Source organism: Petaurus breviceps, unplaced genomic scaffold (assembly GCF_028583685.1).
Source record: "Petaurus breviceps papuanus isolate PSGF00001 unplaced genomic scaffold, PetGlider_PUasm1.0 37, whole genome shotgun sequence".
Lineage (NCBI taxonomy): Eukaryota > Metazoa > Chordata > Mammalia > Diprotodontia > Petauridae > Petaurus > Petaurus breviceps.
In genome coordinates, this window is record NW_027186296.1 from 107,249,194 (window position 1) to 107,274,517 (window position 25,324).

General features: G+C 39.3%; 2 protein-coding genes across 9 annotated transcripts in view; one reads left to right on the forward strand and one right to left on the reverse strand.

Moving 5' to 3' along the window:
- Positions 1 to 25,324, reverse strand: part of IDE (insulin degrading enzyme) — a 416,199-nt gene that overhangs the window by 356,673 nt on the left and 34,202 nt on the right. The gene's annotated exons all lie outside the window — the stretch shown is intronic.
- The window catches only part of EXOC6 (exocyst complex component 6), a 237,637-nt gene continuing 231,687 nt past the window's right edge, over positions 19,375 to 25,324 (forward strand). For all 6 annotated transcript variants that reach the window (XM_069099242.1, XM_069099243.1, XM_069099246.1 and 3 more), the window contains exon 1: positions 19,375 to 19,558. In XM_069099242.1, the coding sequence (XP_068955343.1) occupies positions 19,458 to 19,558 (101 nt within the window). In that variant the 5' untranslated portion in view covers positions 19,375 to 19,457. The remainder of the gene's footprint in view (positions 19,559 to 25,324) is intronic.

Consider the following 25,324-nt stretch of genomic DNA (forward strand, 5'->3'; position numbering starts at 1 on the left):
TCTGTCTGCAGGACAGTCTCCAGACCCCTGCAACAACAGCACTGTCCCTCACCAGTGGACAGTATTCACTCTCTGTCTGCAGGACAGTCTCAGGGCTTCCTAGCGAACAGCCAGGTTCCAGGACTAATTCAACAAAAGGACTGTCACCAGTGGACAAATCTGGCAAAACAACATCAAAACAGACAGACAAAGTACCAGCAAAACAGCCATGTCTCCTCAGTCCTTGGCAGCTCAGGGGGCAGGTCTCAAAAGTCCAGGGAAATTCAAAGCGGCCACCAGCAATTCTCTTAGTCTCTCTCTCTCCATGAGGTGCTGCTTCCAAAAAGTTCTTCTGCCTCTCTCTTATCTCTCCAAATCTACGTCACCAGCTCCTCCCAGTTCAGGACTTTCTTTTCACATCAACAAGTCCATCCCACAGGTGGGATTAACAAGCTCTGGGTTTTAACACAATCAATTTGAAAACCAAGCCAATACAGGGGAATCTTTAATTGCCATTACTATCACAGATAGTATGGGTGTTATCTTTTGACTCATGCATAAATTGGATTTAGGTGAGGCAGAGTTGCCTAAAGTTGTTGGCCTCACTCTCTCTTCCAGGGTCAGTGAAGTCCAGTAGCAAGACAAAAATCAAGATGACTGGTGATGGCCTGGGAGGTGGTGTATGACCGTGGCATCTTTGACCAAGCTCTAAGTGATCCACAGGGCCTGTTTCCACCTACGTTCATGGCTATTGGAACATATTGTTATCATCTGCCCATTCCATGGAGGGAAGTCTTCACATGCTTGTGGTAGACACCCCCTAACTCACTGATGGGTTTGAGACCCCTTGATTACCCATAACCTGGTTTAGCCTGTTTGCTGAAACAGTTTACCAAAGTGTGGTTGCTGTACATACTATAGCTTCTTGAAGCCACAGGTGAGAGTTGAATGTTAGGTGGACACCAAAGGTGGAAAGCAGCCCTGAAACCCATGGGTTTGGCAGCCCTTACACCAGAGGTACTAATCTTTGCTAAAGTTCCTACACCCTGGCAAGGAGGCACTAATGGGGTGAATGGTCTTGTGCCTGCCCTTATTGGATGTCAGTGCACTCTGCTGGGGTAATGATACTTTTGGGAAAGTAGCCACTATAGCCAATGGTGTGTATAAGATGCAGTGTCTCCTGTACTTGGGGCCAGGTACACACAATGACACTTTGCTCTGACAGCACCATTTTGAAGGCATGTGCAGTAAATTCACGCCTTCAGGTTTAATGGGAGCTATGTATATGATGCAAACATCCATTCTTATCACCTAGTAACATTTAGGTGTGTGGTAGAGGCAAAGCCAAGGCTTCCTGCCTTGAACTTGGCCTGCTATTCTTTCTACTCTCCACGTCACCAATCTTATTTGATTCTTACAATATCCTTCCTTTAAAATTTTTTGCTTTGCTTTTGTTTTGAACGTAAAATCCAAAAAGAAAGAACATTTCCAAGTACATAGCAGAACACAAAAACAGGATAAAACTGAATCTCCATTTCATACCACTTGCTTAAAAAAAACTATATAGTTCCACAAATTACTTTCTAAATCATCATGTTCATTTGTAGTTCCTTTTTTAAAAAAAATATCATTTAAGGTTTGCAGTGTTCGGATCTTATCACTCTCATTAGGCTGAAAAGGTGAAAAGACCTGGCCAAGTTTAAAGTGGGTAAGCCAGAACTTGGACTCATGTCTTCTGACTTCAAGTCTATTTTTTTCCTTTTAGATTGAGAGTCTTAAGCATATGTAACTTCTACTTTCTGCACTTCTACTTTCCCCAGTCCTCTCTGGCATCTTACTCTCCCCTTCTGGCTCTGCATGCCCTCATACTCTCTCTACCATATCTTTATCAAAACCTTTTAAAATGGAATTAGTTTGATTGCTGCTGCAGTGCAATAACTGGTAAGGCTTACTGTGTTATGTCTCCCAGGAATATTTTCATTTTAATGGGGGGATAAAGTCCTCCTTTGATGTCTTATTTTATTTTTTATACATTTTTATTGTTATGTTTTGTTTTTATATCACCTACATTTCCCAATATACTTCTTCCTTCTCCCCCTCCCAGAGAACCATGATATGACAAAGAAGAAAAAAGAGGAAAAAAATCTTCAGCAATAACCAAGTCAATCAAAGAAGTCTGAGATTATATGTGATACTTTGTGTCCATAGCCTCCATCCTTAGCAAGAAATGAATAGGTACCTTTTTATATCTCTTCTTCCTGGCCAAGCTTGGTCATTACAATTTCATAGCATTTGGTTTTCATGATCTTATTGCTGTTTCTCCCTTGACATGGTAGTAGTTCATTGTGTATATTTTTTCCCCTGGCTTTGAGTACTTCTCTTGGCACTTCTTATCCTTTATTGTGGTATGGAGGTTGACTTGGCTTCTCCAAGGGGATGTCAATACATCATAGGCTTTGTCAGGTCTACTAGACCAGAGAGCCTTCAGGACAGACCACAGGCTGTTGTCATCCAAGACCCAGACTAAACTTGGAGATATTCATCACCAGACAGTTGTCCACTAGGTGGTGACTTTTTTTTGGACACAACTCCTCATGAAAAGGCTTACTAAGGGGAAGGGAAGAAAGAGAATAAGCATTTGTGTGTTGCCTACTCTGTAAAAAGCACTGTGCTAAGAACTTTACAAATAATCATTCATCTGAAACCACAAGAAGCTGTGATTCCATCAGTGGAAAGAATACTCACACCCATGAAATCACAGACATTTTGAAAGATTTAAGAAAAGTCTGAAGTTAAAATAATGAATCTATAATTATACTGTTTCAGGCATTAGTGAGTAGGGTGGGTGGTTGTACTTTTGGGGACAGAAATACCTTCCCAGTACTCCTGAAATCATAGCATGTATGCAGCTGTTTACTTCTTCAGAGGCAATAAAGTATAATGGTTTTGAATTTCAAGATGTGGTACCCTAATTAAACTATGTGGCAGCCATGTAATCTTGGACAAGTCCTTTAACCTTTATAAACCTTAGCCTTTCCCCATATGCAAAATGGGGATAATAATCCTTCTGCTACCTATTCTAATTCAGCAGTCATTTATTAAGTGCAAAGTTATATATTGGGTATTCAATTATGAAAAGTATTTGAGAGGATCAAAGAGAGTGCTTGGTGACTGTGAAACACAGTATAAATGTAAGCTATTATCATTATTTTCCCATTTCTGTGACCAGCCCTGGGTCTGCTCCTTGCAAAGATGAACCAATATATGGCTATTTAAAAGCACAGTTTTGATTATTGCATCTGCATCTAATAGGCACTTGCAATATATTTATTGAATAAATGAATGAATGTTTATCATGATGCCACATACAAACACATGGCCTGTCACATTGTTTGCATTTGGTCAAGTTTCATATTCCAATGATAGTGTTAAGTCCTACCAGAGTTGTTATAATGTTTGAAAAAGTACACTTTCCCCTTGAAAATACATAATTAAATGTAACAGACTTGAGGAAGGAACTTAGTGAACTATGTCAAGGTTAACAATAAGTAAAATGTTATAAGTAGAGATAGGACAGCAACAGCTGTGAAACATTCTTAGAAGCAAAGTCCTTGGTAGACACAAAGTCGGCCTCTGCTTGGGTTCTTACTGACCACAGGATCCTCCCAACAGCTATAGCTATAATAGAAGTCCTCTGCCAGGCTTTGCACATGCAGATTTGATGCGTGGAGCTGGAAAATCCGATATGTATGGGGTACCATTGGAAGAAGACAAAGATCAAGCATATGAAAATGCCCTTGTTGAGATTGAATCGTTTGAGTTGCCCATTGAAGCTACTTTAAGGTAAGTCATCCACATCCCATCATTTTCTCTGGAGAGTTTATAGAAGTCTTTCTGCTTCAATACCTCTCACTATACCAGGATAAAATGTATTAGATAAACAGATAACTCTGTACCTATACTCAGTCTTTTACTTTAAGAAATCTAACCTTTGCATGTTGATTACAGACAACTAACATTATATTCTTTTATGATAAGTATTTTTGTCTTCTGATTTGATTCTACCAAAGTAGCTTTCTATATAAACAGCTTCTAAATTTCAGTGGATATTGTTTGTACTTTAAAGTTTTTGATGTTTTTGTTTCTATCAAATTCAATGAAAAACATCACTTTTAGGGAAATGCAGTCGAAAAATCTTTCAAAGTGAAGAAATAATTTCTCTGTGTTAACAGGCACAAAACAGGAGGTTTATTTTCAATTGTCAGTGATAACTTGTTTCTATGTTTAGATGTGTACTTTTGATATCACATAAGAGGTTTAAAAATAACTGTGCATATAATGTGGGTGTCAATTTGCATCATTTCAAGGATCAGACTGAATTTAGAGTGTAAAAGAAGAAGCTCTGAAAATGCCATTCTGTCTATGTGTCTATCTGAAACCTGTCACTGTAACTACCAAATTGAAAATGTTAAGGATTTTAATGGTTTCCCAAAGTACTAGATTCCCCTTCTTAAAACTTAGACAAAGATGTGGGTCTTACCATATTTTTCCCATGCTTTCTAAGGAAGGTACCACCATCTATTTTTTTTTTGAGATTTAAGAAAGTTTTAACATCAGTGGGGCTATATTTTTACCTAGTAAATAGGCTGTAAGAATCATAGAACCAGAGATTGTAAGAGTTGTAAAAGACCTTAAGGGACCATTTAATCTAGTGGTTCTTAACGTTTTTGTATAGGTGAATCATAGACTTCCTTTGGCTGTCTAGTGAAGCCCATGGATATCTCAGAAATGTCTTCAAATGCACAAAATAAAACTCATAGGATTACAAAGGAAACTAAAGGTTGGTGAAAAAAGGAAACTAGAGGTTAGCAGAAATAAAGATACTTATTTTTTCCCATCCAAGTTTACTGATCCCCTGAAATCTATCCACGAATCCTTTGGTGGAATTTGTGGACCCCAGGTTAAGAAACCCTGAGAGAAAGAAACTCAGGCCCAGGGTGGAGAAACTATTACTTAATTTAATAAAAAATACCTAAACCAAAACCATTAAGTGTTTTTAATAAGGCACCATCCTAGATACTAGGGAGTATAGAGACAAAAGCAAGGAGCTTCTAAGCTATTGCATGTGGAATATACACCATACAAATTATTAAGTACATACAAGATAATTTGAGGAGAAAAAATACACTAGCAACCAGAGAGATCAGGAAACACTTCATTATACTTCTTTTTAATTCTCTAATTAGTAGTGCTTGGTACCCCATTAAATTTTTCATTCTTCTTACTTCTCTTCTTCTTTTGGGGCCATCATGACCAGTGCAACTTTCTCTGTCTCACCCCAACCTCTTCCTTATAACAGATTGGCATAGTTAACCAAAATAAATCTGCACATTGGCCATCTCTGAAAAATGTGTGTCTCATTCTATACATCTAGTCCATTGCCTCTTTGTCAACAGGTGAAAAATCTGCTTCATTGCCCTTCTGGATCTGTGGTTAATCATTGCATTGATCAGAGTTCTTGAGTCCCTTTCTTGACTAATGAGTTTATAAATGAGTTTAAAGTAATTAAAAATGCTACCTGTAAGAATGAATTTCAGAATTTTCTCTTATAGAAATATACTGTGACTGTGTGTTAGTGTCCTTTTGCTAGTGTCCTCCTTCTTGAAGAAGAGAGAAGAAAAAAAATCTCCTTGGTGACAAAGAGCTGGCTGAGTTTTTACCCCAATACCTCTGTTCTTATCTGACTCCCTATCCTGGGTCCTAAAACCCTTTTTCCCCTTCTAATTTCACAACCTTGGCTAATACAGATCCCTTCCTTCCTTCCTCAGAAGTATTCCTTCCTGGGCTAAACTTCCTGGACTGGCTTTGGCATTTTCTTGGCCTTTAATTCTCAGAAGAAACTGTCCCTTTTTCTAATCTATTCATCTCATATTTAGAGGTTGCATGTTATAGGAGAAGGAGTATTAGATATTTAACTGAAAGACCTGAGCCATGCTATCAAAAGTCACCTGTGTAACTTGGAGCAACTTACTTCATTTTTCTGGATCCCAGTTTCCTCATCTACAAAATAAAATGATAGATCTAGACCAGGAGTTCTTAATCCTTTTTGTATCCTGGCTGCCTTTGGGAGGTTGATGAAGCCTCTGGACCCCCTTCTCGGGAAATTTTTAAATAATTGAAGGAAATGTTAAGTTTCAGTTGGAGATGAATGAAAATAAAGATGTAAATTTTTTCCTGTTCAAGTTCACAGACCCTCTGAAAGCTATCCATAGACCCCCTATGGCTCCATGGACCCCAGATTAAGACCCGTGGTCTAGAGGATGATTTCTATGGTACCCACCAGCTTTCAAGCTGATGAAAATTCATCAAAATCAAAATAAAATTTACTTCTGACAGCTTCAACACATTGGCTGTACATTGCCCATAACCTCCCACCAAACCCCTAGGTGTTTTAAGGGACTTTCCTTCCCCAGCCTGTCATGACACCACCTTTCTTTCCCCTTAGCCTGAGATTGTCATCTTTATTGTCATTTCTAGGTCAGACAACTGAGATAGAGCTTTATCTTCCAAAGTTCACATTTAAAACACACAAATATCAGCTAGAAATGAAGGAAAAGGCTTAGAATCTTCTTCTGTTTGATTTCACCAATAATTTAGTGCAGTTTAGCTTATAAAATGAGCTAATTGGCTCCTCTGGAGATTGAGACACACCTTCTAATCCTGAAGGGCTCATGATGGTGGTGGTGGTGGGGTGTGTGTGTGCGTGTGTGTGTGTGCGTGTGTGTGTGTGTGTGTGTGTGTGTGAAAAGAGTGGCCAATAAACTATCTGTATGTGTTTAAGGAAAGTGGGAAGATAGGAGGGGGAAGGGGTAGGAGAGAAAGGGAGGTTGGAACAAAGGAGGACTGTAGGGTCAGGGAGGGATCAGGGACAGGGCCACAGCGAGGGCAGAGTAGGGCATGAAGCATCAAGGGTGTGCAGCTGATAGGATCAGTCAGAACACTCAAAGGAAGGGGGTGAAGAAAGAGCACATAAACTTTGCCCAGGGCAAACCTTGCCCTGTACCCACCTATGTGGAATTGTGGAATGGAGCATGGGAAGTTAACACCCCCTCCCACTCCATCACCCCCCAATATTGCTTAACTATTTATCTATAATACTTTTAAGGGAGTAGGAGAGGGGTGAAAGAGCAATGATAATGGCTATCAAGTATTCAAATCTTTGAAGTCAAATTCTACAAAGGTTGTTGAGTGGTGTAAGAACAAATTCCTCTTTTCTTAAAGTACCAAGGATCTTGCTTGCTTGCAGAGGCTTACATACTAAGATAGTGTTTCTTCATCTCTGTGGGGCCCAGCAGCCCTATCATAGTAGGATGACTCTGCAGTGGGCCCCAGGGGAGGCACCGGAGATTGCAGAGACCAAGGCCTGTGCCTATCTCCTTTGCTTCTCAGTGGGTGCCCTGCTCCCATATTCCCCACACTTGGTCCTATCCTACTCCATTGCTAACCTACTCCAGTTGGCTTCTTGAGGACAGGTCCCCTGTAGTACTGAGCTCTATGACTCTCCATGAGAGGTATTATACCCTATGCAGTAGATAGAGCTAGACTTCGAGCTAGGAAGATATAAGTTCATATCCCATCTCTGACACATACTGGCTACGAGACTCTTAGGCTCTTAAAAACTCTAGGCAACATTCTAAGCCCATCAGCCAGAGAGAAGGTGTCAACCTGCATTGATAGAGGGAGTTTCCTTAACTGGGAGCTCCCTATAACAATGAAAGTGTCTAATTCCCATTGGGCATTGTACATAGCAGGCCATTAACAAGTGTATTGGGAGTTGAGTTGAAGGCTAAGGCTAAGAATTGTGCAGACTAGACTGGGAAGAGTTTTTGGGTTGGAAGTCAAAATACCATATATATATATGTGTGTGTGTGTGTGTGTATTATGCATATATATATATGTATATATGGCAGTTCATAGAATCATAGATTTAGAGCTGGAAGACATCTTAGAAGCCACCAAGTCCAACCTCCTCATTTACAGGTGAAGAAACTGAGGCCCAGAGAAGTTAAGGTGCTACTTGCTCTGGGTCGTACAAGTTCCAGAAATGGGATCTGAAGCCAGGTCTTTCTGACTCCAAGCCCAGAATTCCATCTATTACTCCAAACTACCTGAACTATAGAAACAAGTTACTTCAGGTAAAGAGTCTAGGGAGAAAAGTGGAGGATGCAGGGCAAAAATTCAGAGGACTACCATAGTTAGAGGGTGATGAGTAAAGGAGGTGAATCCAAATGAGCCTCTCCAGAAGGGATCTGAAAACTAGGAAGGAAAACTCATGTCCAAAACCACACACTAGCAGAAGTAACCTTTCGAATTGTGTTCTGGTAGCCGAACTGTGTTACAGTTGTGCTCTCTGGCCCTCCCCCAAGTGCTGACCCTGAGGCTTCAGCACTCCATCAGCAAACAGGATATTCTATCTCTTTAGCTTTTGTGTCCTCAGGAATGAGGACATGCCTTTGGGAACAGACAGATAATATGGAAAACAAGTCCTCCACAGACAAAACTCCAGCGTGGGAAGTCCTGAATAAGCATATATGTAACAGGAACAAATCTGCTAATATTCTTGCTCATGTCAATTTCTTCAAAAGACATCCCCTTTGCTAAGTTTTATCGCCATTCTTTCCTTTTGCTCTTTTCTGTATAGGATAATTAAAAAACAAACAAACCATCAAACTCTGTACTTCAAGAAACACTTTTGAATGGGCTTTTTATTAAACAGGGATACAATGTTGTTGTTGAGTTATTTCAATTGTGCCTGATGCTTCTTGACCCCATTTGGGGGTTTTCTTGGCAGAGACACTGGGGTGGTTTGCCATTTCCTTCTCCAGCTCATTTTACAGATGAGAAACTGGGGCAAACAGGGTTAGTGACTTGCCTAGGGTCACACAGCTAGGTTTAAACTCAGGTCTTCCTGACTCCAGGGATGGTGCTCTATCCACTTCACCACCTAGTTGCCCCAGGGATATACCAGTAGTGTCAAAATCAAATGGAAATGGATTCCTGCCAGTGGCATGTTGACTTAAAAAATCTCAAATTAACATGTTGTATTATATTTTTACTTATTCTGCTAAACATTTCCCAGTTGCATTTTAATCTGGTTCAGGTTGCACCTGGAAGTTTTGCAGGGCAAAGTTTGATACTTCTGGTGTACACCATAGGTTTTGACCAAGATGGTAAATAAGGAGATGGTAGGTAACAATTATATTGTTAATTTAGGATCACAGATGGTAGATTTGAAGTTAGATGGGACCTTAAAGACAATTTGCTCCACCCTCTTAATTTTAAAGATAAAGTGACTAAAGGTCAGAGAAATTTAGTGCCTTCTCAAGGTCACATAAGTCATAAGAACAGAGGAAGAATTCAAACTTAGCCTTTCATTCCAGAGGCAGCACTATTTATTTGTACACTGTTTAGAAGGGAGAGTGGATGTGCTTTGAAATTGTTTTTACCAAAAAATTATCTTATCAAGCTAGGAAAAATAACAACAAAATTTATTTGGAAGAACAAAAGCTCAAGAATACCAAATGAATTAATGAAAAAAAAAATGTAAAGGAAGGAGGTTTAGCAGTACCAGATCTTAAACTTATAAGCTGGTAATTATTAAAACTATCTGATACTGGCTAAGAAATAGAAAGGTGGATCAGTGGAACAGAGCAGACATACACAGTAGTACATAGTAGTAAATGAATATAATAACCTTGTATTTGACAAATGTAAAGATTTAAGTTCATGGAATAAGAATTCACTATTTGGTAAAAACTGTTGGGAAAACAAGAAAGCAGTCTGGCAGAAATTGGGCATAAACCAATATCCTACATCATTTACCAAGATAAGGTCAAAATGGATACATGACCTAGATATAAAGGGAGATATCATAAATAAATTAGAAGAACATGTAATATATTACCTACCAGACTTATAAATAGGAGAACTTATGAATAAAGAAGAGATAGCATTGTGAAATGTAATATGGATAATTCTGATTACAGTTTTGTACAAATAAAACCAAATATAGCCAAGATTAGAAGAAAAGCAGAAAATTGGGAAAAAATTTTATAGAGTTTCTCAGATAAGGTCTCCTATATTAAAAATATAGAGACTGAAGTTCAAACCTGCTTCAGTTACCAGCTACATGATGTTGAGCAAGTCCCTTAACCTCTGCCTCAGTTTCCCCATCTACAAAAGGTGGGAATAATAATAGCAGCTGCTTTGTAGGAATAAGATGAGATAATACACGCAAAGCACTTCATAAATTTTATAGTACTATATAAATACTATTATTTGTTTCTATCTAAAACTCAATCCCCTCATTTTACAGATGAAGAAACTGAAGCCCAGAGAGGGTACGTGATTTGTCCAAGGGCATACAAGTTGAAAGAAACAGAGGCAAGACTTCTGATTCTAAATCATCACCTTTTCCCCCTCACTATTCTATGCTGCTTTTTAAAAGAAGTAATGTTTGTGAAGGGGCATTGTAATAATAAAGCTCTTTCCCCCTTCCTCCCTCTAAAAGGAAGCTATAATTTGTTTTTGCAGAGCTATTACTTGTAGTGTATGGCATGGATGTTGAGTTCTTGAAAGCTATTGTAGCAGACTACAACCTCTGGCAGGTCCTTCTAAGTTACTCAGGCTTTTTTACTCCCTCCCTCTTCCACCCCACAACCAACTGTAATGCCAAGCAAAGGCAACTTCCCAAGGTTCAAAATACCAGCATAGGTGCTCTCCATTTTATTCAGTGAAAAATTAAGAACAAAGAAAATCAAAATATAGCATAATTCAAAATACAGCATTCACCATGTATAATTCAATAATCTCCAAGTACTATTCCACCCCTGGACATTATAATTCATTTAGTCAATCACAAAGACCCTTTTCTAAGTACTACTCCACCCCTAGGCTGTACATTCATTTAGTCAACCACAAAGCCCCTCTTCTCAAATGGAGATTAGTTTCCAATCATAAATAAAGTACATTCATTTGTTCAATCACAGAGCACAAAAAAGTCAAAAGTTCCCCACCCTTGGATCACAATTGAATCTACCCCAGAGTTACAACAAGCTTAAGCACAGCATTTAATACCCAAAGAGAGGTCTTTTCTTCATCTTGACATGAGCTAAGTTCTCAGCAATCTTTGTTCCTGGGGAGACAAAGCTTAGCAAGGCCACAAGATACATTGCCAGTGTCTTCATTAATTCATTCTCTGTCTGCAGAACAGTCCTAGGACCCCTCAAAACATTAGCCAAAATCCTCTTCCAGGATTTCTGTAAACATACAACAAGAAAATCCTTCTTCAGGGCTTCTAAACCAACAGCAAGGTTCCAGGACTTCTGCAACAACAGCATTGGCCTTCACCAGTGGGCACAATTCACTCTTTGTCTGCAGAACAGCTTCAGGAGCTCTGAACCAATAGCCAGGTTCCAGGACCTCACAACAACAGGAAAAGTCTGGCTAAACAACTTCAAAACAGACATACAAAGTACCAGCATAACAGCCACGTCTCCTCAGTCCTTGGCAGCTCTGGGTGGCAGCTCTCAAAAGTCCTGGGCAGTTCAAACTGGCCCTCAGCAATCCTCTCTGTCTCGCTCTGCCTCCAAGATGCTGCTTCCAAAAAGTTTTTCTGCCTCTCTCTTTTCTTGTGTCTCTCTAAATTTATGTCACCAGCTCCTCCCAGTTCAGCACTCTCTTGTCACATCAACAAGTCCATCCCACAAGTGGGATTCACAAGCTCTGGGTTTTAACACAATCAATCCAAAAACCAAGCCAATACAGGGGGATCTTTAAATTCCGTTACTATTACACCAACCCATCTTTGGCTTGATGATTTGTAGCTGCTATGTGGATTCAGGGTGTAACTTGCTCCCACTTCCTTTGGTGTGTGTTTCATGTGTTCTGCCTCAGGAAAAAATTCTGTCTATAACTCCATACTGCCTTAACTATATAGAAACAAATTACTTCAAGTAGAGTCTACAGGGAAAAGCAGAGGACCAAGAACACAATTTCAGGGGTCATTGAATTTGGTCACTGGCTCAGGGCAGTGTTGTCTCATTATCTTTTTCCTCCTAGAAGGAGGCAGTCAATTTTGGGGTTTCACTAGTCTATATGTCCTATTGGGGGTTGGTAGCCCTTGAGTCTTGTGTTAGTGGAGTGGCAATCAGTGACTCATCTCAAAGAAAGAACTGGAGAGCCCTCCTTTCCTTGAGACTAGGTAGCAGGGGAATAGGGGAGTATGTTGATCAGGACACAGAATTTCCAAAGGTTGCATGTTTTGAGCTATAATCTCATACTCCTTGTTAGTGAACTCTGACCTGGATAGTCACATGGTTTTGACTCAAGGGCCCCCTTGGCTGCTAGAGAAGAGGAAATAGAGAAACCTGTAATATTTCAAGTAAGGATTAAATGGAGACAGCATATAAGGAAATAGCTATGATATAAAACAGAAAGCATCAATAAAACTTAAAAGAGAAACTGAAAAACAGAATTCACTGAACCCCAGTGCTCATATTAGACAATGGGATAGTAGCAGCAGTATTGGGAAGGAGGTGTGGAAAACACTTCCTGACTTGGTAGTTTTTCTTATACTTGAAAGCTTCCTAACCCAGTTTGTATTCCTTTTTAATTAAATTTAATTTAAGAAATATGTATTAAGTACCTAGTATAGTATGTACAAAGCACTGGGGATAAAAAGACAAAAATAGATGGTACCATCCTTAAGTAGCTTATATTTTACTAAGGGGACACAATAAATACAATACTTAAATGGACCTGTAATCTCACTAACAGAGGTACCCCTTCCTAAGCTGAAGATTGTAACCAATCGTGCCTTCTCATGCTATGAATTCCTTGTCCATGGCCTTCCTTAAATCCTTCAGAGAGGACTTTAGAGCCAGCAAGCTGAATTATTGCTACTTATTATCTTTCCATAACTTTTCCAGCATTGACTATTTCCATCCATGTCGTCTTTGCAATTTCTCTGCATTTTTATTGAAAAGTGATCAAATTATGTTACCTTCAGCATGCAGCTCCTCCATGTGTACCTGCTCTGACCCACAGGTCCACTTTCTTAAGCTGTATTTCTACTTTCTCATATTTATCTGTTACATCCTCTTACATACATACATACTCTACCCAGATAAATAAATATAGAGTAACTTGAGGAGGGATTGAACACAAGGGGATCAAGAAGGGCTTCAGAGAGGAGGGGACACCCAAGCTGAACCTTCAAGGAAGATGAGGATTCTGAGAGGAAGAAGGATGTTTCAGGCATGGGAAACAGCTTTTGCAATGCATGGAGTGGGTAGGTGGAATGTTGATTATGGGGTGCAATGAGTAGACCAGTTTGACTAGAATGCAAAGTAAAGGAAGGGAGTAAGGTGAAATAAGGCTGGAGAGGTAAATTGGAGGCAGACTGTGCTAGTAGACTTTAAAAGCCAAGCTAAAGAGTTTGGCTTTGGTTGTATAGGCCAAATGGAACCACCGAAGATTTTTTTTTAGTAGGATATGGACATTGTCAGACATGCACTTGAGAAAGTTTGTTTTGGCAGCTATGTGAAGGATGGACTGGAGAGGGCAGAGACCAAAGACAGTGAGGCTAATTAAAAGCCACACTAATCCAGAAGAGAAGTAAAGAGGGCTTGAACTGTAATTGTGGCTTTAAAACTAGATAGGACCTCAGAAATCTTCTTGCCTAATTCCTTCATTTCATAGCTGAGTAAACTAGTACCTCATTTTTATTAATACTTCATGATTTAGTTATTCTCCAATTATTAGGCATGTAGATTATTTTCTAATTACAAAAACATCTGAATATTTTTGCATAGAATCTTCCCTTTTTTCTTTCTAAGCTATCTTTGGGATAAAGTCTTAGGAACAGAATCACTGAATTGAAGGATGGAATCAGTTTTGTCTTTTACTGTACATTGATGTATTCCTCTCAGAAAAATTTACACTGGTCTATAGTCCTACCAACAAATTAATGTGATCTAGCTGGAGTGTCTTCCCCTTTTCAATTCTGGACACAACTTATTGTCTATGTGTTATGTCTAGCTGAAACACACACATATGTACACACATACACACAAATTAACTTGGTGGGCTCTTTCCATTTCCAATTGCACATTATAACCTGAGCAAATATTCCCCTCCTCCCACCCTCATTTTGATTTTCTAATGTGTGTGGTTGTGTATCTCTTGTTAAGGCAATTGTTAAAAAAAATAGAAGTATTTGAAGAAACTTGTCAGTTCTGTGTTAAAGTACTATTTGTGTTCTTATCCTTTATTTTGGAAAACTTTGAGATATCTTGAAAATGGATTCAAATTATTTTAAGACAGTATTACCTTAAGTATGGATTTATTCTGTATGGATATGGTCAAGTCTGCCCAGTCTTCCTGACTTCATCCTCTTCAATGTCACGGCCTCTTCCTTGCATGGTATATCAGGTACCATTGTAGTAGTTCATCAACATCCTTGTTGATGCAAATAGGTCACTATAAAAATATTAGCGGGCTGTTATTATTTCAGACAGATTATCCCTTCAGATTATCCTTCTAGTTTCATCTATAAATATTCGTGGAAAGATCTATTCTGAATAAAGGAAAAAAAGCATTTAAGTTCTTAGGATGTGCCTGGCACAGTGATAAGTCCTGGGGATATAAATACATGTAAGATAGTCCTACCCTTCAAGGAATTTACACTCTAATGAAGGAAGATGAGAAAGGGGAATTATAAAGCAAGAGGCGGAGAGGGCTGGGAGTATGTGGGCAGTGTTATGGTTTAGAAATAGCTGGGAAATGGCATGGAGGCCTGTGATAGCCAAGATCAAGTGAAAGCTCATCTATCAGAGCCCAGAGTCCCAGGCTGGTCCAGGTTCTGGTGGGACTGGGGTCAGGAGGATGGCCAGAGTACAGGATGTTTTGGAAATGGCTGACAAGTGACAAATGTAGGCTGTGAGCTACATTTTCCCAAAGGCCACTCCTTGAGTGTAGACTATTGTGACAAGTATTCTGTATCTTGCTGGCACCCATCATCCATATCTTTTTTGTTCTTTGGCAACAGAAGACAGCTGTTTCAAGATCTGAAACTGTGTGGCACCACCAAGATTTTTATTTTTGGAAAAAAAGAAAGGTCTTTTTCTTAGAGGGGCAATTTGGGATTATTAAAAGTATCTAATGAAAAAAAATCAATGACTTTTTTTTTTCCCCAAAAACATGCTATAAAAAAGTTGCTTAACCTAAGTAGATGAAGATGGGGGGGGGAAGAGGGAAGGTTTTGAACACCATGCTTACGTGGACATGGAAAGGGAAGGGTCAAATGTAGGGTATTTGTGGGGGCACACATAGATAAAAAATTAAAACTAAAGAAGTAGACAATTTAAGTAAATATAGCGGGATAGGGCAGGTGTGTGTTGGTGAGAGAACACAGAGGAACATTTTAAAATTTAACATAATGTAAGCAAAACTAACTGCATGGCCAAAGAGCAGATTTTAAAGAGGAAGAGGTTAAAAAATCAATAGAAAAGAAGTTGAGGATTTATAAGACTAAAAACCATTTCCCAGTAGAAAAGTGGTCAAAGGATATGAACAAACAATTCTCAAAAGCAGTTGCAAACTCTTAATAATCACATGAGAAATTGTTCCAAATCACAAATAATAAAAGAGGCACAAATTATAATTATTAATGAGATTTTACCTCATATTTGGCAAAGATGAAAACAGATGGAAACAGTCAATGTTAGAAGGGCTACAGGAAGACAGGGAGGTTAATGCACTGTTGGCAGAATTGTGAATTGGTTTAACCACTCTCATTAAAATGCCTGAGATTTTTTTATGCTTTTGATTAAAAAATGTAGCAAAACCAACTGACACAATGACCTGTCAGTATATATAACTTTCCTTGCCCACACCCTTCCACCTCTTCAGTGAAAAGGAGAGAAATTCATTTTCTCACTTGTAGGAAAGTAAGGAAGAGAAGAAGAGGGAAGAAAGGGAGGCAACAAGTATAAATATGGCTATGTATATGTCCACACATATGTATGTATATGTATATATACATATATTGCTACTTGCCTACTATGTCTTCAGTGCTTTTTACAAATATTAGATCAAATGTACCCCCAAGGGAGTCAAAGATAGAAAGAAAGGTATATATAGCAAAAATATTTATAGCAGTACTTTTTGAGGGTAAACAAAGAAATACAAAGAAAGGGCTCATTGCTTGGGGAATAACTAAACAATTGTGGTATTAGAATGTAATGGAGTATTACTATACTGTAAAATGATTTCTATAAATAAAAGAAGCTTGGGAAAATTTATAGAAACTACTGCAAAGTGAAGTAAGCTGAGTTAGGAAAATAATATGTATTAGTACAAAAATGCAAATAAAAAAAATAAAAAGAAATTGGGCAATGTGTAATTATGATGACCAATCGTGGCCATGGAGCAGAGATGAGAAAAGGAATTTCCCTCCTTTTCACTGAAGAGATGGAAGGGTATGGGCAAAGAAAGTTATACATACTGACAGGTCATTGTGTCAATTGGTTTTGCTGCATTTAAAAAAAAATCTGTTACCAGGGAAAACTCACAGGGTAGGGGAAGGATATATCTGGAAGAAGGTATGTTATAGAACCAAAAGGAACTAATAAAACTTTAAAAGAAAATTTAAAGTGCTACATAATCTCTGAATGCAATCCAGTTCAATTACTTCCTCCAATTTAATTCTAGGACCAAATAACTGTCCATAAATATATGCACTAATGTACTAACTCAATGTGTTAGCTGTTCAATTGCATCCAAAAGTCATCTTCCTGAAAAACTTTTTATCATCACTTCCTACAGCATAAAATCAAACCCAGTCTCTGGTTGTTTAAGATCTTGCCTCTAGGGTCGGCTAGGTGGCACAGTGAGTAAATCACTGGCCCTGGAGTCAGGAGGACCTGAGTTCAGTTCCAGCCTCAGATACTTAACACCCTGCCCTTCCCCCTCTTCTCCCCCCCCCCCCCCCCCCCCCCCACCCCTCCCCCCCCCCCCAACTAGCCATGTAACCTTGGGCAAGTTACATAACCCCAATTGCCCTCCAAAAGGCAAAAAAAAAAAAAAGATCTTGCCCCTGCTCTAGCCAGATCGGTCTACTGATTTTTCCTTAATTAACCTTGTACTTTGTCATTTCTAAGCTAGTCTCTTTCCCTTCTACCCCTATTATCTCTCCCTGATGCCTTTTCCTCATCCGGTTTCTATTTTTTTGGTCAAGCCTCTTTACCATCCCAACCCACGGTGCCTCTCCCTGTCTTTGAAGTCTTAGAGCTTTTATTTTCTAAATAACAATTTGGTATTTACTATAGGCTAATTAGTCACAAAACTCCTACTACTTTCTCGAAGTTAATTTAATCTTCAATTATTATTTAAGAGTATCAATTGTGGTCATGTGGAGAAGTGCAGGGCTTAGAATCAGGAAGCCAACCTCACTGGGGACAAAGGCTGCAACCTTCCCCAATTTTAGGTCCAACTAAAGGCTTTGATCTACTCAGGTGGCTTATGTTTTGCATGAGCAGGGGGAGGCCTCATATGGAATATTTATCCCTTCCTTGTCTTCCCAATTAGATAGTAGACTCCTTGAGGCCAGATGCTCTGTCTTATTTAAATAAGAATTATATGGTTAGAGATGGAATGGACCTTGGAAATACCTACTTAAGTTGTTCTCAAAATTTTTTTTTTTGTTCATGGCACAACTTTCTTTGCAATGGGGAACTGGAACTTGGACATGTGCAGTTTCCCTTCAACAAGAATATCGTTTAAAAAAATCCCTTTGCCACTTCAAGGTATCTCTAGTAAAGAAATATTCAACATTTCATGGTGTATCTAGGAATGGCACAATAGTTTCCAGTGGCATTTCCTTTGAGAACCACTGGTCTAGCCAATCCCCTCAGTTTTTTATTTTATTTTATTTTTAAAGTATTGGCTTTTTTTTTTTTTTTTGCATGTAAACCTTTGGTTACTTTGGTTAGTTTTGGAACTGAGATTACATTTGTCTTTATATCACCTCCATTTCCAAATACATTTCTCTCTCCTCTACTTAGAGAAACATAACTTGTAACAGAGAATGAAAAAGAAAAAAAGAGTTCATCAAAATTGAAAACTAACCTTCACAGCATGTGCAAAATTCCACTTCCCCAGTCTTCCACCTCTGTAAAATACATTTTCTCATTTCTTCTTTGGGACCAAATTCTTTCCATTGGTGTTGCTGGAGTCATGGGGTACAGTTAATTCCTGATTTTGCTTAGTTCACCTTCTATCAGTTCATAAAAATTCTATGCTTTTCTCTGTTCTTCATGATAGTTTCTTACAGTGCAGTAATATATTCCATCACATTTATACATGGCAATTTGTTTAACTATTCTCCTACTGACTGGTACCTACTTTGTTTCCAGTTGTTACCACAAAAAAATGTCGCTATAATACATATGTATATAGCATGTATGGTATATATGTTATATATGTAGTTGCTTGTATATTATATAAAATTTTTGGCGTTTATGTGGACTTTTTTTGTCATTGATCTTGGAATATATGTTTTAACAGTGGGATCTCTGTGTAAGAAGTATGGTCATTTTAGTCATTTTCTTTGCCTGCCATCTAAATTACTTTCCAGAACAGACGGACCAATTAGCAAACCATACAGTGTGTCTATCTTTCCAGAACCCCTTTCCGCACTATCTTTTGTTATCTTTGCCAATTTGCTGGATGTCAGTGAGATTTCAGAGTTGTTTTGGTTTGCATTTTTCTTATTAACTGTGATTTGGAGGCTTCTTTCACACCCGAACATCCTGATTTTACAGGCGACGTATCAGAATCCCAATTCAAACGAAGTCAACAGGTGTTTAATGAAGGGTTTCCTGTGGCAGATGCAGTTTTAAACGGTGCACACAGTAGGCACTTAGTTGTACATTCTCATTCTTTGGAGGTCAGAGGGGTTTGCCCATTACTCAGGGAGTTAGCCCATGGGGCAGTCCAAGCACCCCGGGGCTCGGCTGCTGCTGGGATCTTCTAATCACATAGTGGGCATTCACTAGGTAACCTGTTGTGATGTGAACCTCGGGCTCCTTTACGGTACAAAACTGATCAAGCCCGGGATACGTCACTAGCAGCACACTGCAGCCACCTAGGCTACTCCCTCCACTTTATGGAGGCCCAAAAGGCGGCCACCTGACGCGTACGCCGGCGGGGCCCAACAGGGCCCTCTGCCACGTGGGGAGGCCGGGAGGGGGCGATGTGGGGGGGGGCAGGGGCCGAGCGCTCGCGCTCCTCCCGCCCCCGCGCGCCGCTCCCCGGCGCTCCCCCCCTCCCGCCCCCTCCCCGGCCCCGCCCGCTCCCGAGCTCGAGGCTCTCCGGCTCTCGCGCCGCCGCGGCTGTTGGCTCTGCCTCAGTCCAAGATGGCGGAGGGCGGTGAGGGCCTGGCGGCCGTCCCCGAACACGAGCGGATCCTGCAGGAGATCGAGAGCACCGACACTGCCTGCGTGGGGCCCACCCTTCGGTAAATCCGCGCGGCTTCCCGGTCTTCCAGGATCTCCAAGGGCCCCGGACCCGGGGTGGCGGTCGTTGCCCCCCGGCTCTCCCCGGTCCCTGCCGCCGCCGAGGGAGGGGGCAGCGTGCGGGAAAGCCCTGACAGGTGACCCGGGTGCGCAGGGCTCCGTGGGCGGGCCGCTGGGCTGGGAGCCTGCACCTGCCCGCTCGGCTCGCCGAAGGCAGCAGCCTGAGCTGTCACCGGACTCTCCGGGAGGAGGGGCCGGCGGCGTCGGCGGCTTTGACACTAGGTCTCTTCCCCTCCCCCGCAGCCCCGCCCGCTCCTGCAGGAGGGGTCGCGGCTGGGGGCCCCGCAGCGGACCTCAGCCCTGCGCTGGGGCGCAGCAGGCGGTGGAAGGTTCTGCACGGTCCTCAGGCGCGACCGAGGTGCCGGCGTGGGGCTGGGCGACTGACATTCATTACTATTATGGCTCTGAGCCAGTGTAGACGACAGCGGGCGGGGAGAGGAGCTGAAATTGATAAGCGAGGTGCGGTATAGACTGTGTATCAGCATATTATGTATGTACAGACCTGGGCCACGGAATTGGAATTTTAATTTATTTAAGTTAAAATAAAAGCCGCTTTATCATTCCCATAAATCTACCATTTTGTGTAAAAGCTACCAATACTTAATTTGTTTTATTGACTTTTTAAAGTTACCTTTATTTCTGGTTATTTTTCTTCCTTCTACCCAGCATAGCATCCATTGTTTTAGAAATTAAGAAGAGGGGAAAAAAATCAGTCCAACAAAATTAATCAACATATTTACTGTAACTGACCACATGTGCGATTGTCTTCATTCTGTTAATTTTTTTTTTTGCACATTGTAAGCACTTAATGCTTCATTCATTCCATATTAACCCCCCCCCCCCCAAAAAAAAAAGTGAGGAAGTGGTGTTTTCTCAACTATTCTGTTTTCTCAACTGTTCTTTAGGGCCAAGCTTGATTGTTGTCATCACACTGCATTCAGTTTCCTGTTTTTGTTATTTGTTTTTACATTATTGTTAGTGTGATTTTTTTTAGAAAACTGGTTCTGCTTATTCACTCAGCAGCATCTGTTGATAAAAAAATCTTCTTTTGCTTCTCAGAATGCTCATTTTTTACAGGACAGTAACGTTCCATTCATTACACTAAGGTAACAGTTTCTTTGTTCATCATTCCCTAGGAATGTATTTTACTTTCTGATCTTTTCTCTCATTTGTTATGAATATTTTTGTTGTGTATGGGAATTTTCCCTCCTATCTTTGACTTTTTTCAGGATATATACCTAGTAGTGGGATCTCTGGATCAAGTGACATTTGAATGGCTTGAGAGAGAAGAGGTGGAAAGCAGATGAATAAATCAGGATACAATTAAGTACTTTGAGGAAAGGACTTGAATTAGAGTAGAAAGAATGGGATGATAAAAGACACATTATCAAGTTAGAGTTAGGTTTTGGTAACAGATTAGATGTGGGTGGTTAGGAAAAGGATAGAATTAAGGATGATTCCAAGGTTGCAAACCTGAGTGACTCTGAAGATTGTGTGCCATCATTAGAAATGGGAAAGTCTAGGGGAGAGATGGATTTGGGAAGAAACAAAGATGTCTGTCAGTTTTAGGCATGCCAATGGGACATCCAGGTTTCTTAGGCATTTAGTAATTTGGCAGGATTAGATTGCTGGACAGAAGTAGGGCTAGATAGTTCATCATTTATTTACCAATTTATTATTTTCTCTCAGCATTCTCCTCCACTACATATACATATAGGTGCTGCTAACTACAGTTTGTACATCCCTCACTTTTAGTTGGTGTTTAGACTGTCAGTATTTTTTTTTTTATTCCAGCTTTCTCCCTCCCTTTTCTCCTTTGTTTGGTTTATGTTAATGTTATTCTTTGTTAGTATCTCATATTCATTTCCCAGTTAACCTTAATCCATTTTTCAGACATTCTCATTAGCTCTAGAATACTGTTTTTTGGGGACTTTGTTCATTTCCTGTGCTATCTATTACTCTTCTCTAAACAACTCTCATCTTTTCATTATTTTGATATCCTATTAGCTACCCTTTGCTGTTGGAACTTTGTGTTCACATGGAATCAATTAAATATGAATTGGAGTGTTCTCAAGAGATTTTAGAGGTGGTTGGGTGGTATTTTGATTAGTTGGAATACTTATGGAATAAGAACCGGAGGTAGTCAGGTCAGAGAGGTAAGAGAAGAGTGAAAGATAAAGTGGTCAGTTCGTAAGCATCAAGGCATGGGGGGTGGGGGTGGGGTCTGGCAAGGTTGCTGAAGTTTGGATTTCTAGCCAGGCCTAGAAAGTAAGTCTTGAGAAGTGGATGATTAATGGGCTTTTTCAAATAATGAACTAAAAAAAGCAGGGAATACATTTACAATTTTTGGGGTCTTCTAATTTGGCATCTTTCTGCCTGACTCTTTTTGGATGAGGGATGGTACTGGACTGTAGGCTCCATGTAGGGAGTTTCTTTGGATAGTGCCTCTAGATTGGCCCCACAGAATCCCAGTGGTGTTCCAGACAAAATACTATTTGTTTCGAGTTTTCTTGAGAGGATTTGGGTGGTTTCATAGCAAGCCTAAGTTTTTCTGGGCCTGAACTGAATTCCTCTCTTTATGGCCCATTGGTCATATGAAGGACAATCTTTTCCAGCACTGATCCCCCGTTATCATACCTTTCTATCATTGAGTTTCTCTCTCTTTGCTGACCTTGTCCAGGTCTCTCTTATCCTCAAAAATCCTTCATTAATCCTAACATTCCTGCTCTATATCTTCCTTTATCTCTCTCTTCTCAGGTAAATTTTTTGGAAAAACCATCTATACTTGGTGCCTCCATTATATACCTCTCACTCTCTTGAAAATTTTCTGCAACCTGGCTTTCACCTTTGTCACTTAACTGAAAATGTTCTTTCTCTGAAAATGTAATTAACTCTTTTAAAAAATTTTATTTTTATTTTCACTTCCAAATTCTCTCTTCAGCCCTCTCTCACTCATTGAGGAGGCTACAATATGATATCCCTTACATATGAAGTCATACAAAACATTTCCACATTAACCATGTTCCAAAAAAACCAACCCCAAAACCAAAAAAAGAAAAGAAAAATAAAGGAGAAAAATATGCTTCAGTCTGTACTCTGAATCCATCAGTTTTCTGTCTGGAGGTAGATAGCATTTCTATTACATCATGAGTTCTTTAGAATCATGTTAGATCATTGTATTGATCAGAGGTACTTAGTCTTACATAGTTGATTATCTTCACTATATTGCTGTTATTGTGTAAATTGTTCCTTTGATTCTGCTTACTTTGTGTCAGTTCATGTTAAGTCTTCCCAGGGTTTTCTGAGACCATCCTTTTCATAATTTCTTTTAAAAAAATTAATATTTTATTTTTTCTTTAATTACATTTAAAAACAATTTTTAATATTCATTTAAAAAATTTTGCATTCCAAATTCTCCCTCTCTCTCTGTTCCACCCTCATTGAGAAGGTAAGCAATTTGATATAGGTTATACATGTGCAGTTGTGCAAAACATATTTCCATATTAATCATGTTGTACAAGGAAACAGAGACAAAAAAACCCCCAAGAAAAATAAAAAGTAGGTTTCAATCTGCATTCGAGTCTATCAGTTCTTTCTCTGGAGATGGATGGCATTTTTCATCGTAAGTCTTTTGGAAATATCTGAGATCATTGTATTGCTGAGGACAGCTAAGTTATTTACAGTTGCTCATTGTACAATATTACTGTTCCTGTGTACAGTGTTTTCCTGGATCTGCTAATTTCACTGTGCTGCCTTAGTTCATGTAAGTCTTCCCAGATTTTTCTGTGAACATTCTACTTGTAATTTCTTATAGTACAATAGTATTCCATTACAATGATATGCCACAACTTGTTTAGACATTCCCCAGTTGATGGGCATCCCCTCAATTTCCAATTCTTTGCCACCATAAAGATAACTGCTTAGGAATATTTTTGTATATATAGGTCCTTTTCTTTTTGTTTTTTCTCTCTTTTGGATACAGACCTAGTAGCAGTATTGATGGGTCAAAGGGTATATATATATATATGCGTGGTGTTATAGTCATTTAGGCATAGTTCCAAATTGCTCTCCAGAATCGTTGAATCAGTTCACAACTCCACTGAAAGTACATCAGTGTCTCAATTTTCCCACATCCCCACCAACATTTGTTATTTTCCTTTTCTGTCTTAATTAACCAATCTGATAGGTGTGGGGTGCTACCTTAGAGATATTTTAATTTTCATTTCTCTAATCAATAGTGATTTAGATTTAGAGCACTTTTTTGGGTATGTCTATGGATTTGATTACATTTTCTAAAAGCTGCCTTACATATCTTTTGGCCACTGATTATCAACTGGGCACTGGCTCTTATTTTTATAAATTTTAACTTAATTCTCTATATATTTGAGAAATGAGACCTTTTTTCGAGAAACTGGTTGTAATTTTTTTAACTGTTATGATTACTGTGCATTTCTCTTCATCTTATTTTTCCCTGTTTGTACTACTTTCTCTGTTTTTACCCTGTCTCTCCTCAAAAGTGTTTTGCTTCTGACTATTGCCTCTCCCAATCTATCCTCCTTCTATCAGCACCCCTTTCTCTTATTCCCTTTCCCTCCTACTTTTCTCTAGGGGTAAGGCAGATTTCTATATCCAACTGAGTGTGTCTGTTATTCTGTCTTTGCTCTCCCTGAATCTTCTCCTCCACTGTAAAAAAACTCTTTTGCACCTATTTTATGTGAGACAATTTACCCCATTCTACTGCTCCCTTTCCCTTTCTCCTAGTGCATTCCTCTCCCTCACTCATTAATTTTTTTAGCTCCCATTCCATCATATTCAGCTCACACCTGTATCCTCTCTGCATACTCTTCCTAACTGCCCTAATAATGAGAAAGTTCTTGGGGGTTACAAGTATCATCTTCCCATGTAGAATTGTAAAGAATTTACACTTATGATTTCTCTTTCCTGTTTACCTTTTTATACTTTTTCTTGAATCTTTGGTTTGAATGTAAAATTTTTTATTCAGCTCTGGTCTTTTCATCAGGAATACTTGAAAGTCTTCTGTTTCATTGACTGTCTTATTTATTTTGCCTGAAGTATTACACTAAGTTTCTGAGCTCTGCTGGGTAGGTGATTCTTGGTTGTAATCCTAGCTGCTTTGCCCTCTGGAATATTATATTCCAAGCCCTCTGCCCTAACTTTCTCTTTCTTTAGTGTAGAAGCTGCTAAATCTTATATTATTATGACTGTGACTTCATAATATTTGAATTGTTTCTTTTTGGCTGCTTGCAATATTTTCTCCTTGACCTGGGAGTCCTAGAATTTGGCTATAATCTTTCTGAGAGTTTTTGAGATCTCTTTTAGGAGGTGATCAGTGGATTCTTTCAATTTCTATTTTACTCTCTGATTCTAGACTATTAGGGCAGTTTTTTTCTCTCTCTTTTTTTTTTTACTTTATATCATTCATTTCCACGAGGTTTTGAGTTACAAATTTTCTTCCCATTTTTCCCCTACCCACAACCCCAAAACAATGATCCCACTGAATATCCCCTCCTCCAATCTGCTCTCTCCCATATCTTCCCCCATTCCCCCTCTGACTTTCCTGTAGGGCACGGTGGATCTCTATGCCTCAGTGCCTGTATATCTTATTTCCCAGTTACATGGAAAATAATAATAATAATATATATTTTTAAACATTTGATTTTAAAACTTTAAATTCTAGATTCTTTCCA